At 62.0% G+C, this 16,790-nt stretch overlaps 1 protein-coding gene across 27 annotated transcripts in view; it reads right to left on the bottom strand.

Moving 5' to 3' along the window:
- The window catches only part of KIF1A (kinesin family member 1A), a 91,178-nt gene that overhangs the window by 3,742 nt on the left and 70,646 nt on the right, over window positions 1-16,790 (bottom strand). For 9 of the 27 annotated variants that reach the window (XM_059393865.1, XM_059393862.1, XM_059393873.1 and 6 more), the window contains 13 exons: window positions 16,651-16,756; window positions 14,188-14,214; window positions 8,642-8,665; window positions 7,253-7,367; window positions 6,209-6,342; window positions 5,176-5,237; window positions 4,704-4,849; window positions 4,238-4,438; window positions 3,691-3,768; window positions 2,839-2,963; window positions 1,830-1,982; window positions 1,081-1,273; window positions 40-158 (listed from right to left, as the gene is read on the bottom strand). In XM_059393865.1, the coding sequence (XP_059249848.1) occupies window positions 40-158; window positions 1,081-1,273; window positions 1,830-1,982; window positions 2,839-2,963; window positions 3,691-3,768; window positions 4,238-4,438; window positions 4,704-4,849; window positions 5,176-5,237; window positions 6,209-6,342; window positions 7,253-7,367; window positions 8,642-8,665; window positions 14,188-14,214; window positions 16,651-16,756 (1,483 nt within the window). The remainder of the gene's footprint in view (window positions 1-39; window positions 159-1,080; window positions 1,274-1,829; window positions 1,983-2,838; window positions 2,964-3,690; window positions 3,769-4,237; window positions 4,439-4,703; window positions 4,850-5,175; window positions 5,238-6,208; window positions 6,343-7,252; window positions 7,368-8,641; window positions 8,666-14,187; window positions 14,215-16,650; window positions 16,757-16,790) is intronic. The other 18 variants (XM_059393868.1, XM_059393889.1, XM_059393875.1 and 15 more) reach the window with 3 other exon arrangements.

The following is a 16,790-nucleotide window of genomic DNA, read 5'->3' on the forward strand; positions in this document are numbered from 1 at the left end:
CCCAAGGAGCAGGGCAGGCACTGCCAAGACAGCCCATACCGTATGGTGCCGGCCAGGAGAGGATTGAAGGCGTACAGCCAGTCGTGCATGTCCTTGTCACTGTTGGCCTGCAGCAGGATGCCGCGGTGCTCCGTGCACACAGCGAACGTGTTGGGCGTCTGTGAAGGCAGGAGGCCGTGAAAAGGTGCGAGGCCTCCCCACCATCCCAGTCAGCATGCAGGGTCGTGCTTCCCGGGGCCCGGCTGGAGCAGCTCGGGGGTGGGGGGTGCAGGACACGGGAGAGAAGACCCCCGGGAGAGAGCTAGGAAGGCTGCCCCACTCTCCGTGGCCTGCACAGCCCATTCGGACGCAGACAGGTGTGGCCTCCTAACAGAAGGGTCTGCGGTCAGGACATCCTATCTCTTGCACGCCCCAGGGCAACCTTGCCACTGCTCTGTGCCCCCCGAAGACGTGTCTACCCCCACAAATGAGGTTCCTTCCCCTTGACATGGCTTAGCTGCCGGGCCTGGCCTCCTCTGCTAAAGGCCGAGCCCTTGTGGTGGGGGACAGTGTGGGGAAGCAGCCTGAGATTGTGTCCCCAAAGCCCACCACAGGGAATCAAAGATCAGCCAGTGGGCACTGAGGCTCCCAGAGGAAGGGGTTGAGGTCCCCGGCACACACATCCAGTGCCACTGCTGACTCCGAGAGGAGAAAAGCCAGGGGACAGGAAGGCCGGACTCCCAGGCCCACTACATGACCTGTCCCATGGGGCTGGGTGGCCCCAGGAGAAGGGGACAGGGTATTGACTTCTCCTGAATGGGAGTGGGTCAATGCCTGCTCCCCCGCCCCAAAGGACCACAGCCCATCACGGCTGGTTGTCATGGGATGAGGAGCCCTACGGGTGGGCAGAGGGGACCCCCAACATGAGAGGCAGAAGGATGCTGTGCGAGACAGAACACTAGGGCTGTGGTGTGGCAGCTAGCCAGAATAGGGCCCGCTGGGAACTAGGTGGCTAGGGAGGGCCAGCCCCCTCCCCGAGCCCTGCTGGCGGCTTGCAGGCCTCAGCCTGCCCGGAAACCCATCCCATCTCCCGGGCCGCACCTTGAGCATGGCCTGCTGGTCCTCGCTGTACTCCACCTGGGCGGTGGACAGGTTGAGCACAAACCTCTCCACGGAGTCCTTGTCGCTGTTGTATAGGTAGGCATAGGGACGTCGTACGACCACAAAGCGCTTGGCCCAGCCTGCCGTGTGAGGCTCCAGGAAGTGCAGGTAGCCCTTCTTCGACACGATGGGGCTGCAGGGCAGGGACAGCTGCTGGCTCCTGTGCTCCTGGCCCCGGGGGAGGGGGGTCCCCACGCTGGCCCCCCACCCACCACCAGGCCCCTGGCAGTACTGGCCACTGGGAAGGTCAGACAGGGGCCCCCAAGAACGGCCAGGGCCAAAGTGCTGGGAGATGCCTGGCAGAACCCCAACCTGGGTGGTCAGAGACCAGAACCACCAGTTCTGAGCCTCAGTTTCCCCATCTGTACAACAGAGAAAGTGAAACAGAGCAGACACTGCCCCGAGCAGTCATTCCCTGTCACGTGAGCGTGACCCATAGAGTGTGGCCTTCTTGGGGCTACACAGGTGTCAGACTAGTGACGCACAGATGCACGGAAACCGGAGTTCTGCAGGGGCACCCATCAGGTCCCCTGCCCCGGGCCTGGCACTGGTCCAGCCTCCTCCTTGCTCTTTCTCTACCCCTGCCCAAGGTTGGGGTGCCCAGCCTGTCTCCCTCGCATGGAGCTGTGGGGACAGAGCTGGCTGGGTGGGGCCTCAGAAGCACCCCTGTTTGGGGGCCCCCCACATACCTGACCCGGATCTCCTGGATGTCAGGAACCAGCAGGCGCTGGGGCTCCTTTTCTGCCTCTGTTGCCCGAGCCGGGGAGGGAAGCTTCTTCGAATCTGCCTCTGGCACAGGCTCGGCATCTGGGCTGGCCGGCCGGGAGCAGGGCTGAGGGGTCCTGGGAAAACAAAGCCAAGCCTCTGCCTTCCTGCGAGGAGACGCCCTGGCCAGGCCAGGCCACCATCTTGGTGGCTTCCTCCCACCCCCTGCATTACCCCCTTAGGTTGCCATGAGTACCTGTCAGGATCTGTCCACCCAGACGCACCCACAGCTGGGGCTGGAGGGCCCAGGCTACCCGATTCCAGGGCTGCACCAGGGTGCCCCGCCCGTCCCATGGCACCTTCTGTCCCCCGCCCTCGTGAAAGCGGTCCCTCTCCCCAGATGGCCCGTGGAGCCCGGGCTGTCTTGTCTTCAGGGGCCCTCTGCACTGGGGCTTGCTGGGTCCAAAAAGTCTGACCCATGGCCAGGGAGGCCCATCTCTGGGGAGGCCCAGAGGGCTTGGATGAAATGTGGACACCTTGAAGGATATAAAATGTAAGGGCTCAGGTGTGGGCAGTGCTAGCATGGCTGGGGGAACGGGGCAGACGGCCGGGTATATGGCCGGGCATTGCGGCCACTGCCACGGGGCTCACCTTCTATCCTACTGAGTATTGTGTGAGCCCATCCCCCTGAAAGGGTTTTTGGTTTTGTGCCATTTGATCCATTCAGCATTAGTCCCCATGACACTAGAAATCAGTGCTTCAGCCGAAAACGTCCTTGGGAGAGTCAGACGACTGGAGAGCAGCTAGGGGCCATGCCGGTCAAGGGTGCAGGGTGGACCGCCCCCCCCCCCCGCGCCCCGCCCTGCCCAGCTATGTGCGGCCTTCCCGGGTCACTGTTGCCCCACCCCATCCCCATGCTCTGCACCAAAGCGGCAGCCACACCGTCCTCAGCTGGTTTGTAGCCCTGCCAACTTCTTTGGGGTCTGCACTCACCTCAGCTCTGCAGCTCCGTACCGCCCTTCAACCAGAGAGGGGCAGGTGGAGGAGGGCGTGAGCGTGGCTGCGCCCAGAGGTGACATGGAGGGGTCCCGGAGCAGGGTGACAGACATCTCAGAGAGCTGTGGAGAGAGTGAGCCTTTCATGGGGCAGACGGGGTGTGGACGCCCCCACAGTGGCTAATCTCTGCACCTTGGCTCATGTTTTACCTCCATTTAGGGCACCCCCCACTCCAATGGCAGGCCAGACCCCCTTCCCAGCCTCCCTTGAACCTCTCCCAGCCTGCCCTTCCCCGGGCTGTGGGCTCTGTCTGGCCTCAGGAGGGACTTGTAACAGCTGCACTCCAAGGAGGGAGCAGGGACCACATCCAGGTCAGAGAAGGCTCTGCCGCCGTGTAGTCTTGGAGCCCCGACTGTAGGATGGGCAGTCCAGGAGCCTCAGGGAAAGGCCCTTCCAGGCAGAGGGTGAGGCTAGTGCAAAGCAGGAAGGCCAGGCTGCAAGAGGGCTATGCATGGTGGGCTCTGTGCCAGGGTGGGCGGGGCGGCATGAGTGGCCCCTTTGGTAGGGGAAGACAGCTCCAGGGCTGGGGCCCGAGCACCCAGGACAGAGGCAGCTGAGGGCCGGGCTGGAGGCAGCAGGGAGGGTCCTGGATGGGCCTAGCCCTGGTTCGCCCTGAAGGCCCCAGGGCTCCACGGACCCCACACACAGACCAGACCAGGCCCTTGGCTAGGAGGTGCTCCTTTGGGCTCTGAGAGTATGTTTCTAAGAAAACCCTTATTTCCTTCTCTGGACGGGGGTGAGAACTGTTCTTGGAGACGAAAGCCCTGCGGACAGCCCCTTGCTGCCTACCTTGCTCTCGCTCGCGCTGACGCAGACATGGCTGTGGGTGTACTCTCTGTTGAACGTGTGCGTGAGGAGGCGTAAACACTGTAACGAGAGCAAATGTCCAGTTGGGGGTGGTGCCCCAGACCTGGCTCGACTGCAGCACGGCCCCTGGATGTGGAGGACTGGCTGAAGGCCTGGACACAGTGGCTCCAGCCTCCAAGGTGATGAGTGAGCCAGGGAAGCCTCTGGGAGCAGGCCCCGGGCCCAGGGCAAAGATTGGGGGGACAGCATTGCCCAGCCTAAGAGGTATTCCCAGTGGCCCATCAAGCTACCCAAGGAGCCAGCTCTGGAGAGAGGGGTGAACTCCCCATCAGCACAGGTATTCAAGGAAGCAGATCACTGCTTGGGGGAGGAAGCTGTAAAAGGCTGCCAAATTCCAACATATGTGGAGTGAGCGGCAGGCAAAGGGCCTCTATGGACCCTCCTTGTCCCAGCTCCTGCCCTAATAGGACAAGGCTGAGTCCCCAGAGCCCTGCAGGGACCACAGTCAGGGCAGTGCTGCCTGAGCTACCTTGACGGCCAGCTCCCGTTGCCTCTCGTTGGGAGCCTCCACAGGGGACGGCCGGCCCTCAGCAGAGAGTGGGGAGGAGGGGCTGGATGAGCCGTGGGACCCGGAGTCCTCACTGGAGGCAGGGGATGGTGCCTCGGGGCCGGGCCGCTGGGTGGTCTCCAGCTTCTCCCGCAGCAGCAGGTAATGCCTGGTCTTCTCCACCTGCAGGAGGCGGGACATGGCTCAGCCGCTGCACCCCAGGGTCATGTGGACTCGAGAGCCTACCCACTGTCTCCCCATGGGCTGTGCTGCTGATGGGACTCAGCCCAGCCATCCGGCCACCCTCCGTCCAGCATCCGCGTCCCCCACGTCTGTGCTCACAGTGAGTGGAGGGACAGTTTACCCCTGCTGCAGCATCCTCCCAGCGCCCTGCTTCCCACATGCACCTGCGGCCTGGGCTGTCCATGCCCACAGCACACGAGCTCACCTCCTGCAGCAGGCTCAGCTTCTCCAGCTCCCATTGGTGGTCCAGGATGAGACTGTCGCTCCGGGGCCGCCAGCCCGCCAGGTTCTCCTCGCCCCGGACATAGGCCACAGATGTATCCAGCACTCGCCTTCGCCGCCGCTGCATCCCTACAAAGGGGACCCTGGGCTGACCACATTCCCGCCCTGGCTCTAGGCCTTGGGCTTAGGGTGGGGATTTATCCACAGAGGGAGTCTGGTCCCCCTGGGAGCGCCATGCCCACAGAAGTCATCCAGCCCCCAGTGCTGCCTCTCCCCTCACTGTCCTCTGGCCTCTTGGGACAACCCTGCAAGTTCAAATGTTAGCACTTGAGTCTCAAAAGGGAGGGCCCCCCCAAACTGCAGCTTAGCTGAGGTGATCTGAGTGACCCCAGAGAACCCCGACTCCCTGACAAAGTGCCCCCACCCCCTTCAGAGAGAGCAGGGCAGAGGCCTACCTGGGCTGCCTGCATCAGCCACGTGGCACAGGCTGAGCTCATAGACGCCCGTCACGCGGTTGCTGTGGGGAGCAGAGAGAGGACGTGTGGACACCAGGCCCAGCAAGGGCCTGTCCAATGCACACTGGAAACAAGTCCAACTGCATGCCCTTCTGGGTGGCCTTGCATGGGGTCCCTGGGCTACAGCCCATATGGATAGGTTTGTTGGGGAGTCCGCATCCCAGACCTCTCCAGGCCCCATTTTGCTGAGTGCACACTGCCAACCTTGTCATGGAGGCAGGCCCAGCCGGCAGGCAGTAGCCCATCCCCTCTGGGTGACCCCCGGATGCCTGGGTCATAGCCAGCCTGAGGCCACTAAGTCCTGAACCCCACACTCCACCCTCCTGTCTGTGCCCCAGGTGTCCTGCACACTGGGGCCCACAAGACAGCGTGGGAAGGAGGTGAGCACAGGAGGCCCAGCACCTGTGGTGGTCTCCGCTTCTGGGACAAAGCCCCCTCCTCACTGCCTTGACGGTCCTGTCCATCACCCCGATACCCCAGGAATGCAGGGACTGGTCAGAGGGCAAGAGGGGATGGCTGGTCCCGGGCCTGACATTCTACTCCCTCAGGTGCTGCCAGCCTCCAGGAGGCAAGAGGTTCTGTCCAGAGTGCCCTTTTTCCAACCCAGCCCCCCCCATCCTGCTGACATGATCCCCGAGTTCCCTGGGGAGGAGGTCTCCCAGCCATGGGGGTGGAGCTGGGCTCCAAGACCACCCACGAGAGGGTCCCAGGGCAGGGGAACGGTTAGGAGAGTGGCTGGTCTACCTTTTCATCTGGGATGGTCTGCAGCTGGCCAGTCACTTGAGCCTCTGCCGGGCACACCCAGCCACTCCCCATAGAGTGTCCACACAGCAGCACCCCAGCCCCCGCCACCCCCACTGTAGGCTCGCCTCTCCCAGCCACTTCCCATGCAGCCCCCCACCATCCCCACTGCAGGCTCGCCTCTCCCAGCTGCTCCCTGTGCAACCCCCCACCACTTCCACCGAAGGCTCACCTCTCCGAGGCCCGCAGGCTCCCACTGCCAAACAGGTTTCGGATGGAGCGCGAAGCAGGCAGCTTGGCGTCCCGAGAGTAGAAGACCATGCAGAAGTCCTTGGTGATGACCGCTGGCTGGGTGCAGTTCTCCATCTGCCATGGGGCCCAGGGCAAGGGCTCAGGCACAGGAGCATCCCCACAGGACCCAGGCACCAGAGCCCCTCTAACCATCTTTGGGGGGCTCACAAGCCACTGGTCAGCAGCCTCAGACCTCCATGGTCCCCTGGCATGGCACCAGACCCAGGCGGGAGGTCTCTGCTCCCTGCAGCTGACTCCTGGGAGAAAGCCAGGATCCCACCTCCCTGGGCTGCAGGTGGCTGGGTGTTGGTGCCGGGGACCCCGAGGATCCTAGACACAGGCCCCAGCCGCCTGGCCATGGGATCAGGCGACACACTCCCGAAACGCCTGTGAGGGTTGAAACAGATCCCAGTTCTGCACCCACGTTCTCCTTTCCGTGACTTCCCCGGGTGCCGACAGGCTGCGTCTCTTGACGCAGGCTCTTCTGTTTTCCCGAAGCTCAACAGCACCCCGACGAAGCCCGTGCGCACTGGGACCTTACTGGGCCAGACCGGCAGCGTCTCCCCAACAAACCAGCATCCCAAGAGGCAGGAAAGTGGGTCCCCATGGCATAGCTGGAGTTTCAGGCCCAGAGGGCAGGGGGTGCCTTTACCTCCCCCGAGCCTCCTTATTCCTCAGTAGTGCCCCCACCTGGCAATACCCCTGCTCTCAGCCACTCCCCCGCCCCACCACCTCTGTGCTTCACAGGGAGGGTGCAGCCCAAGACTGGGGGCGCCTATTTCCAGCCCACGTGGAGCCTGGAAGGAGCGTCCTGCAGTCCCAGGGCAAAGCCGCACCCTGCGGTGAGTAGGAGGCGCCTTGGAAAGTAAGGAAATCAAACGAGAACTTGACAAGTCCTCAAAGAAGACATAGGGGCATCTGGGCTTGTCCAGGGCCACTGAGCACCCTCCCTGCCCCTTGGTGAGCAACTTCAGGAATCTCTCACCTCGATGTAAGCTGAGACAGTCATGTAGATCTTCTCTCGGTACGGGGTGACCCGGTTGAGCAGGAGAGAGTTATGCATGGAGCTGTCCCACGCAGCCTCGAACTGGTAGAAGGTCCTGGAAGGAAGCAGAGACAAGGTAAAACATGGCGGCCCACAGGCTGGGCTTGTGGGTTGGGGACATGCAGATGGACAAACACAGACAGAGACATGAGGGCCGCCACAGGGAGAGCAGCCCGGGCGGTGTGGAGAACAGACTCCTCCTTACTCGAGCTGGAGGGGTTTTCCCCTGGGCATGGACGGGCGGGGCAGCCCACAGCGCTGGCTCTAAGGCAGGAATGGGAGTGGGGGCCAGAGAGGGCTGAGAAGGAAGGGAGGGAGGGAGGCCCGTGGGCTGGGACATGGCAAAAAAGGGGAAGAGAGGGCGGGAGAAGAGGGGAGGTGGAGGCGGACAGAGGGGTGAGAGATGGGGAGAGGGCAGAATGGAGACCACCCCCTCCTGCCCTGTCTGAGTAAGGAGGGGTCAACCTGCCCGGGTTGGCCAAAACCCTGTGGCCCACCTCCTCCCCTTGGGGGAGGATGCTTGGAGTGGAAGCCAGGGTGGCCCATGGCAGATGGCATCACCACACACCCCCCACAGCCAGGCTCCTCTCCATTTAGCACTGAGCAGGCAGTGGGCTCTTCCCCCGTCCCCATCTCTAACCCCAGAAGAAAGTGAGCAGAGCAGACGCCCGTGGCCCAGAAGGCCCTCTGAGGGCAGCATAAGGGGTCCCCAGGGGGCCAGGACGTTAGTCTTCAGTGTCTCCACTCCGGAGCAGGCTCTCCTTGTCCACTGCCCAATGGCAGAGCTCCTAGACTCTTACTTAGGCAGGGTGCCCATCTGAGGATCCTCTGTGAGGCAGGGAATTTGCCTCAGTCCAGAGTGCGGCCACTCCACGAGCCACTCCGCGAGCCCCGGCCAGCACCACTCAGCACCCAGCCATGCCCCGTTTCCATCCAAGCATCCTCAAAGACACAGCTGAGACACACTTCAGCACAGACTGCGGACAGACAGCGGCACACGCCCCAGCACAGCCAGACCACCCCCTGAAGAGGCTGGCCCAGCCTGGGAGTACAGAGGGCCACCAGGAGGGGCAAGGCCACGCCAGCTTGCAGCCCATGCCTGCGGCCTCCTGGCTCTCCAGGGCACACTCCAGGGACACGGGGCAAAGCAGCAGGATGGGGCAGGGCCGCTGTCACACACATACACACACGTCACCAAAGACAACGATCCAGAGGAAGGGCCATGAGGACAGCGGGGTGACCAGACTGGTAGAGAGCGCGGGGAGAAAGGAAATTGAAAAGCAGAAAAGGACAGACCAAGCGAGTGCGGAAGAGAAAAGTGAGCTGTACCTAGTGTCATTTCCGAATGAAATGCTAAAGGTGGAGGCAGCCAGGACACACACGTACACACAGAAGAGATGGACACGTCAGAACGAGCCCCGTCACGTGGCCGGGTACAAGCTAACCCACAGTGAGCGGGGGAGTGCGCCATATCCGCCAACTGCCCGGGCGGCTCACGGGGCAGCGTCGGGAGCCCTCTCCGACCCCCAGTCCCCGAATCTGCAGCCAGAGCTTTGAGTCCGTGCCCAGCAGGACCAGGCAGGTACCCATGGACCCGTGACCGACCCCTAGAGGGACGCCTCCGTCCCAGGGGCCCCCAAGCGCCCTAGTCCCCGTGGGCCAGGCCCTCGGGGAGAGCCAGAGGTCCAACGCAGCCCAGGCCAGACAAATGCCGTGGCACAGCTGTGTGACCTCTGGCCATCACCAGACACCTCTGTACCCTGCTTCCTGGACCAACCGCTGGCAGTCACCATCCCTGCCTCATGGAGATGTCCTATGGGTTGAAGGAGCTCATCCGAGGTGCTGAGGGCAGGGCCCAGATGGGATTATTCTTACTAATTCTTGTTACTAGTCCTCACCTCCAAGGGGCCCTGACCACACACTGGGAAAGGCCAGCCTGAGGGCCTCCTACCCGGGGCGGCCAGCCAGCCCCAAACCCTCGCTGCCCGTCCCCTGTCCACCTTCCTCAATGTCATTAAAGGATGCTGCTGGTTTCTGACCCACTGCTGGTGCTCTGGGGATCAGCAGGGCTCTCTTACATTGGTGTGCACTCTCTATTTGTCTTTCGGGAAGACCTGGCCCTCCTAGGGCAGGCTCCTAGTCAGACACCAAGAGCTGGACCCCCATCTCGTCAGGAGCCCTTCACCCTTGGGTGGGACATACCAACGGAACTGGAGCCAGCCCAGTGAGGGTGGCCAAAACATTAGGGCCCGGTAGCAGCCCTCACCCCAGGACCAGATGGACTCTGCCACAACTGGCCGGGACCGTAGGAGAAATGAGCGGCACCTCCACACGAGACTCACTCACCGAGGCCCCTCGGAGATGCTCTTGGCCAAGAGGGCCTCAGTCATGTTGGGATGTGGCTCTTGCTGAGACCCAAAACCCCTTGAAAACCTAAACCTGTGGGTCTTGTGTGTTGAGGTGGGGCCGGGCAGTGGGTGGGGGTCCCCCTTGGGCCCATGTACACAGCTTAGGAGGCGCCTTCCACTAAGCCGTTCCCCAGGCACCAAGATGGCTGGGGTCTGACCTGGCTCAGCCATGACGCTGCTCACAGGCTGTTCTCAAAGCCCTAGTCAGCCTTCAACCCCAGGCAGCCCTCCTGTAGACCGGCCCCTGGCTTACAGCCAGCCATGCATCCGCACAGTCAGGGGGGTCAGAACCTGGAGCCCCAGACAGGAAGGGTTGTCAGCAGCACTCGCGAGCCCCCGGGGCCTCTGCAGAAGGAGGTCTCACCAGACGCCAGCAGGAATGCTTAGGGCGGGGAGGGGTGACCGAGAGCCAGCTTGCCTGCTTGGGACCTTCACAGCCCTGAAGGGTGCAAGGCTGCGGGACACAGCATGGGACCGGGGATCACTGTCCCCCATCACGGAGACAGCCAGACGGAGTCAGGGCTACTACACCAGGACCCCCACTCGGGAGCAGACACAGGACTCTCGGGACCTCTCTGGCCATCAAGTCACCCCAGGAAGGGAGCACCCCTCCCTCAACTCCCACTTGGGACACCCAGCCAGTCCCGCAGATACACTCTCAGGAGAAATGTGCCAGCCAAACGAGGGGTCCCTGGGTCAGAAGCACTGCGGATTCCCAGACCCCACCCGAGACCCACTGAGGTGGAAACATGGGGGCAGGTTGTGTCGTGAGCAAAGTGCCTGGGCTCACTCTGGCGCCTCACCACAGTCTTGGCCCACCCTGCCGACCCTTCGGATCCAGATCCATGTCAGGCCGGGACCCGAGTGTCCCTGACCCAGGGAGGCCCTGCCCACAGCTCCCAGGCCTGAGCCCTTCTCCAGGACACCCAGCAGCAGGCAGGGCTCTGCTTCCCCAAGGGAAGAGCCCTAGGAGTTCCCGCAGGACCCTTCCTCTTTCCGTGGTAGACTGCAGGAATCAGGACAGAGGCTCCCCTCCTCCGAGCCCCCTACAGGGGCTGCCAGCCAATATCTCCCTCTGACCAGCAGGGGTGGGTGGGGAGGGGGTCTGTGTTGATGCCCCAGCCACAGGGCTTGGACAGCGGGGGGCCAGAAACAGGACCACCCCCCAACTCAGCTCCAGGACTTAGAGTTCAATCCTCAGACAAGTGAGGACCCACAGGGGAAACCTGAAAACGCATTACAAAGTTGTGTTGACAAAGAATATGTCATAGGCTGTGAAATGTTTTTTTCATGCTGATTCTTGCCCAGCAAGCTTCAATGGCCGTCCCCGCCACCACAACAGTTGTGGGTGTTTCATGTCCCCTTGGAGGGTGACATGGGAGCCCCCTGCGTTGGCCTGGCCTGATCTAATGGACTGTGTGCCCGCTGTATCCCTGCGGAGCTCAGGGGCAGGCAGAGGGTCATCCCCCGCCTCACCCACCCAACAGCGGCACCTGGTCGTTCCTCACGGGATGCCAGCTGCACACAGCCCATTGATGCACCTTCCGACAACTGTGTGGTGACTTGTACCCAGCACTTGGGACGAGCATCACAGCCACGGTGGGTTAACGGGCAGGCAAGGGGAAAGGGATTCTGCTGTGCCCACTGCAGTCCTGTGCACGGCTTAGCGGCCTCATGCACTGTGCAGCTGGAGAGTCCTCAGACCCAGAGGGAATGAAGAAGTAAGAGGATTGAGAGACTGAGGAGGTGAGGAGGTGAAGGGGTGAGGGGGTGAGGGAAGGAGGGGGTGAGAAGCAAAGGGGTGAGGGAATGAAGGGGGTCGGGGATGAAGCGGTGAAGCGGTGAAGTGGTGAAAGGATGGGGGCGAGGGGATAAAGGAATGCGGGGATGGGGTGAGGGGTGGAAGAATGAAGGGACGGAGGGGGTGAGGGAGTGAGGGGGTGGAGGGGTGAGGGGATAAGGGGTTAATGGGTGAGGGAATGAAAGGGGTAGGGGATGAAGGGGTGAAGGGGTGGGGATGGGAATTAGGGGATGAGGGGATGAGGGAATGAAGAGTGAGTTCTGAGGGGATGAGGGAAGGAAGGGGTGAAATGAGTGGTTGGGGTAAGGGGATAAGGGGGAAAGGGGATGAGGGGTGAAGGGATAAAGGGATGGGGTGCAGGAGTGAGAGGTGAAGAAGAGGGATGTGAGGTGAGGAGATCTGGGGATAAAAGGGTGAGGGGTCAGGAGGTGTGGGAATGAAGGGGTGAGGGGTAAGTGGCTAGGTAAGAGGATGAGCGGGTGAGGGGATGAGGGTGAGGAGCTAGGGGTGAGGGATGAGGAGATAAGAGGTGAGGGGCTGAGGGGGTGAGGGAATGAGGACTGACAGGTGAGGGGATGAGGGACAGAATGACCACGTGACCCACATTCACACAGTTGTGTGGAAGCCTCCCAGCTAATAGATTTTTGTCACCTCATTTCTGCCACAGCAACTTCAAGCAGGGGTTAAATTATCCCCTTTCTGAGGACGGAAGGAAAACGAGGTTCCAGAAGCTTCCGCCACCTGTCCACACTCACACAGACAGCCAAGGGCACTGCCAGCCAAGGGCACAGCCAGGCTGCCCCAGTCCACACATCTAGGGCGAGACCCTCCCTGGACCACACCCCTCTGTCCACTCATTCCCAGGACCGTCCCCACAGTGGTTCCTGCCCCACAGGGCTGGGCCCCGTGAAGGAGGCAGGGGCTCTGACCCCCACTGCCCCACATGCCCTGGGCCTCCTCTTTCAGGCCAAGCCCACTGGGGCCGATGAGCCCTCATCTGGGACTGGGGGTCTGGACTCTGCTCAGGCGCAGGGGTGAGGGCCTCATGAAATTGGGCGGCTGAAAAGGAAAATCAGTGCCCATTCCTTCCATGGTACCTCTTCCTGGCTATGCAGTATTGTCCCCATTTTACCTAGGAGCTTCCTGGAGGCATAAGTTGCAGGTGTGGAGTTGGGGGTTCGAGGACCAGTGAGCACCCCTCTATCCTACAGAGCTAGCTATACAAACGCAAACTTGAACAGAACATGCACATCCCCCCCCTTCCCGCACCAAGCTATCACACTGAGGGGATTGGAACCTTCTATTCATCAAGGAAACAGCTCTTGACATGGGTCCTGTCCAGCAGATGCGTCCGAGCAAGGGGCTCTGGGCCCAGAGCTTTCTGAGAGCAGGACGACGGCCTTGGCCGGCCCAGGTCCCTACCAGGCCCCCTCCCTGCTCTGGGCCTGCACGTCTATGCTCCCTGTTCAGAAGCAGCCACCGCCACATGTGTTCCCTTGACAGGGACCCCAGGGAGGGCGAACAACAACCTCTGGAAACAGAGTGTCCACAAACTGTGTCCACCACACAGATACACGTGTGCGCATGCTTTCGGGGTCACACCAGCAGGAGCCACAGCCTGTGGGGCCCAGGGCCTGTTCACAGTGACCCTCACAGCGTGACTCAGACAGGCCTGTGGTGCCACCCACACCACCCTGGGGCTCCTCCCACAGAAGGAACAGGCACCCCCCCCCCACCCCCCAGGCAGCTGAAAGGCTCACACATTTGCTGAAAACCTTCTGAATGCTCATTCATCTTTCAAAACAGCTGACCTGCAGGACCACCCCCACAGCACTCTGACCACCGTCCACAGGACCCAGAAGGACATGACCTTGACCCTCTGCTCAGAACAGACTCGAGTCTCACGGACGGTCTTGATTAGGGACTTTGAGGCTGTCTGCCCCTGGGGCCTCACTGATCCTGGCACCCAGTGGGCCTGCTCAGGGACCTCACTCAAGTCGGGGAGGCAGCCCCCACCCAGGAGCCCCTGCCTCGGGGGGTTCGGACAGAGACCGGCTGGGCCCTTCACAACTTACTTTACTGCCCACCCCCTGCCATCCAGGGTGTGTGGCAGTCAAGGCCAAGAGCGGAGCTGGAGCCCCCAGCCCAGCCAGGTGAGGGGCTGATGCTCAGGCTGGAAGGTGTGGAGCATGGAGGTCCCTGGCAGGGCTGGTTCTCGTCCGCCCTCCCGTCCTGGGCCCACCACAGCCCCTCTCTCCCTCTTTTCTCTTTCACCTTACAAGGGGTGGGGCTGGTGCTGGCCAGCCTGCATGCGGGGGGCGCCTGCTCCGGCTCCGGCAGGGGCGGGGTCAGCATGGGGCGGGCAAGGCTGGGGGCAGGAGCAGGAGGCTGGCCAGGGTCTCCGGAGGGGCAGGAAACTACTGAAGCAGCCAAAATCAAGAGGACGGGCAGAAGGAACTCAGCCAGGAGGGAGGGGTGGGGTGAGGAGAGGAAGCAACAAAGAAAATCAAAAAAGGATTCCAAGGAAATAAAACCAAAGAAGATGGAGAAACAGGAGGGAAAGGGGAGCAAGTGTAGAAGAAATCCAAAAAGCTGAAAATAAATGTCAGGGTGTGGGGCTGGGGAAGGAAAGAGGCCAAAATAAAACCAAGGGGCACAAATGATACCTAGGCATGTCCGAATCAAGAAACTGCCTGCAAAACACAAACAATTACAGGTTAGTGAGGCCGGCGGGGCAGGGCAGCGGGGTGGCGGGGCAGGGCTGCAGGGCGGCGGGACGGCAGGGCAGCGGGACAGCGGCAGCAAGGGGAGGGGCAGCGCAGAAAGAAGCTGTCCGTGGTGACAGGCCCAGTCTGAGCTGGGGAGGCCGCGAAGCACAGGGCCTTGGAGCGGGAGGAGGCTGAGGCTGTGGCAAAGCAGGTTGATAGCTCGCACCCCTCAGCCCAAGCCTCGGAGGTCTCTGAGCCTCAGCGCCTTTCGGGGGGAAAGGGTCCACTCAAGTGGCCCATTACAGGGCTCCGAGAACATCAGCCAGGGTCCAGGAAGAGAAAGTTCCCAGGGAAGGGGAACCTGCCGGCTTGGCCCGCCGAGCCTCCAAATGGCATCTGCCTGGGGCCCCCAGGTGGGGACGGTCCCCAAGATTTTCCTGGGGGAGGGCTGGGGGGTCGGCGGTCCTGGGGCTGTACCATCATGGGCAGGAGTCAAGCCTGAGGCCAAAGCAGCTCTGGACAAGGTCTATCATCCCAGCCCACAGATGGGTCTTCCTCTACATTTGAACCAGGGCAGCCCTGACCTCAGACACAGGGCCAACAGGCCCCAGAGCTGCCTGTCAGCCAGCCTCACTTCCCACGGCCCCTAGGAAGCAGAACCAAAGCTCCGTCAGTAACGGGGCCTCAGGCCTCTAGGATCAGGGCTGGACTTGCTTAGCTAAGGCCCTGAGGTCCAGCCGGGAGCCAGAGCACCCTTAACTACTGGGACTCAGCCTAGAGCTGAGGCCCCCAAGGGCCTCCCCAGCAGCTCACAGAGGGAAGCCTCAGAGACACGGTCCCCCATGTAGGGAGACCACACGGGGCAGGAGGCTTGGAAGGAAAATACTTAACCCTGCCCTCTTGGGTTTTGCTCCCCACTCCCTTTCTGCCCCAAGAATCTAGAAGTTGCCAGGCCAAAGGAAGGGTCTGAGGCAGAGGGAGTGCTGAGCTCACTCAGCAGGCAGAGCCTCCAGGGTGGCCCTCCGCTCTGGGGTCCTAACTCCCACATCCCTGCAGGCAGCCCTCATGGGATTGCATTCTTGTGGTCAGAGGAGCCCCTGAGCCGGCTTGCTCCACGGTGCCCCCCAGCTTCCCACTCTGCCAGGCGGGACTCCCAACCCACTCTTCATAGTGACACCTCCCGGCGTTCTGCACCCCAGGACAAGAGTGCAGGTGACTTCCCTCGGGAAGGTTTCTGGGCAGGGCTGGAACCAGAGTCACAGCTGCCCCTCTGGGAGTCTCTGACTTCTGGCTCCCCAGTTGCGTGCACGTGCACGTGCAGGGGGGATGCTTCCCTTAAAGCCCACTCCCCAGGGTGTCCACAACAAAGCCAGGTTCCACTGGGGCTCAGGAGTCAGAGGGGCAGGACCTGACGCCTCATGGGTCCTAGCGTTCCTGGCAAGTGCAGGATCCCCAGTCCCCTCCAAGCACTCCCATCCCTCAAAGACATTTTTTTCCTGTAGACACTGCCACAGGAACCAGTGAAGACAGCCAGAGCGCGAGCTCCCGGGGTCAGCTCTCAGCGTCTGCCTGCAGGCCAGGTCTGCCCATGGGAGAGCCGTCTGGGATGCTGGAACATTCTCGTCATTTCCCCAAGTCCCTGGAGAGCAGCAGCTCAGACACAGCAAAGCCCACATCCCCACCAAGAGGACAGGTCTCGACAGCTACGAGGTACCCACCCCCCATCAGTCCCCAGATGCCACCCCTCACACCCCCTAGCCAAGCCCAGCAAGGCTGATGTTTTGGGGGTGAACGAGGGCATCCCCGGGGTGTTGGCACACCCCACCTGCCCCCCTCACATAAAGGGGGAGCTGGGGCTGCCCTGGCTGCCAGGTCTTGGCCATTAACTGCAAGCTGGGAAAGGAGCAGCCTAGTGACAAGGAGCAGGTGCCAAGCTGTGCCCAGAGGCCAAACCATTGACCTGTGCACCCTGGAACGGCCACCGGAACCCCCAGCCTGAGGCCCAGACCACCCACAGCAGCATGGCTGGGGACGTTCGGGGCTACTTGTCTGCCCAGCAACCCCGGTGTCCCCCCTCACCCCCGAAACTCCTAGGACAGAACCCAGCTCAGCCATCCTCAACACCCACTGCCCTTCCGCCAGGTGACCAAATGAACAGGCTGGACAAATGTGTGAGCTGTGATGGGACAACGTGCAGACACACACACCAAGGGACTCGGAGGCCAGGCCTCCCCTCCCAGCACCCGTTCTGCAGGTGTCAGAAAGGAAGGCCCGAAAGTTCTGTGGCTGGACAGGCCCAAGACCTCACACAGCCAGGTCCACTGCAGTTGTGGCGGGCTGAGGACACACCCCGGGTCCTGACCTGGACTCTGTCTCCAGGGAGCTGGGAACAGAACCCACTGTTGCCCGGAGGGCACTCACCGGTCATCCTGGGCCGGGTGGATGTAATCAGAGGACAGGATGTTGAGAGACAAGATGTTCGGGTCAATCAGGGATTCATCAGTTTCTGGTGTGTTTCGGATTCGACCTACAGGAAAGGCCACAGTCCAGTCATCTCCCAG

The sequence above is a fragment of the Mustela nigripes genome, chromosome 3 (assembly GCF_022355385.1).
Source record: "Mustela nigripes isolate SB6536 chromosome 3, MUSNIG.SB6536, whole genome shotgun sequence".
In the NCBI taxonomy this organism is placed as follows: Eukaryota; Metazoa; Chordata; class Mammalia; order Carnivora; family Mustelidae; genus Mustela; species Mustela nigripes.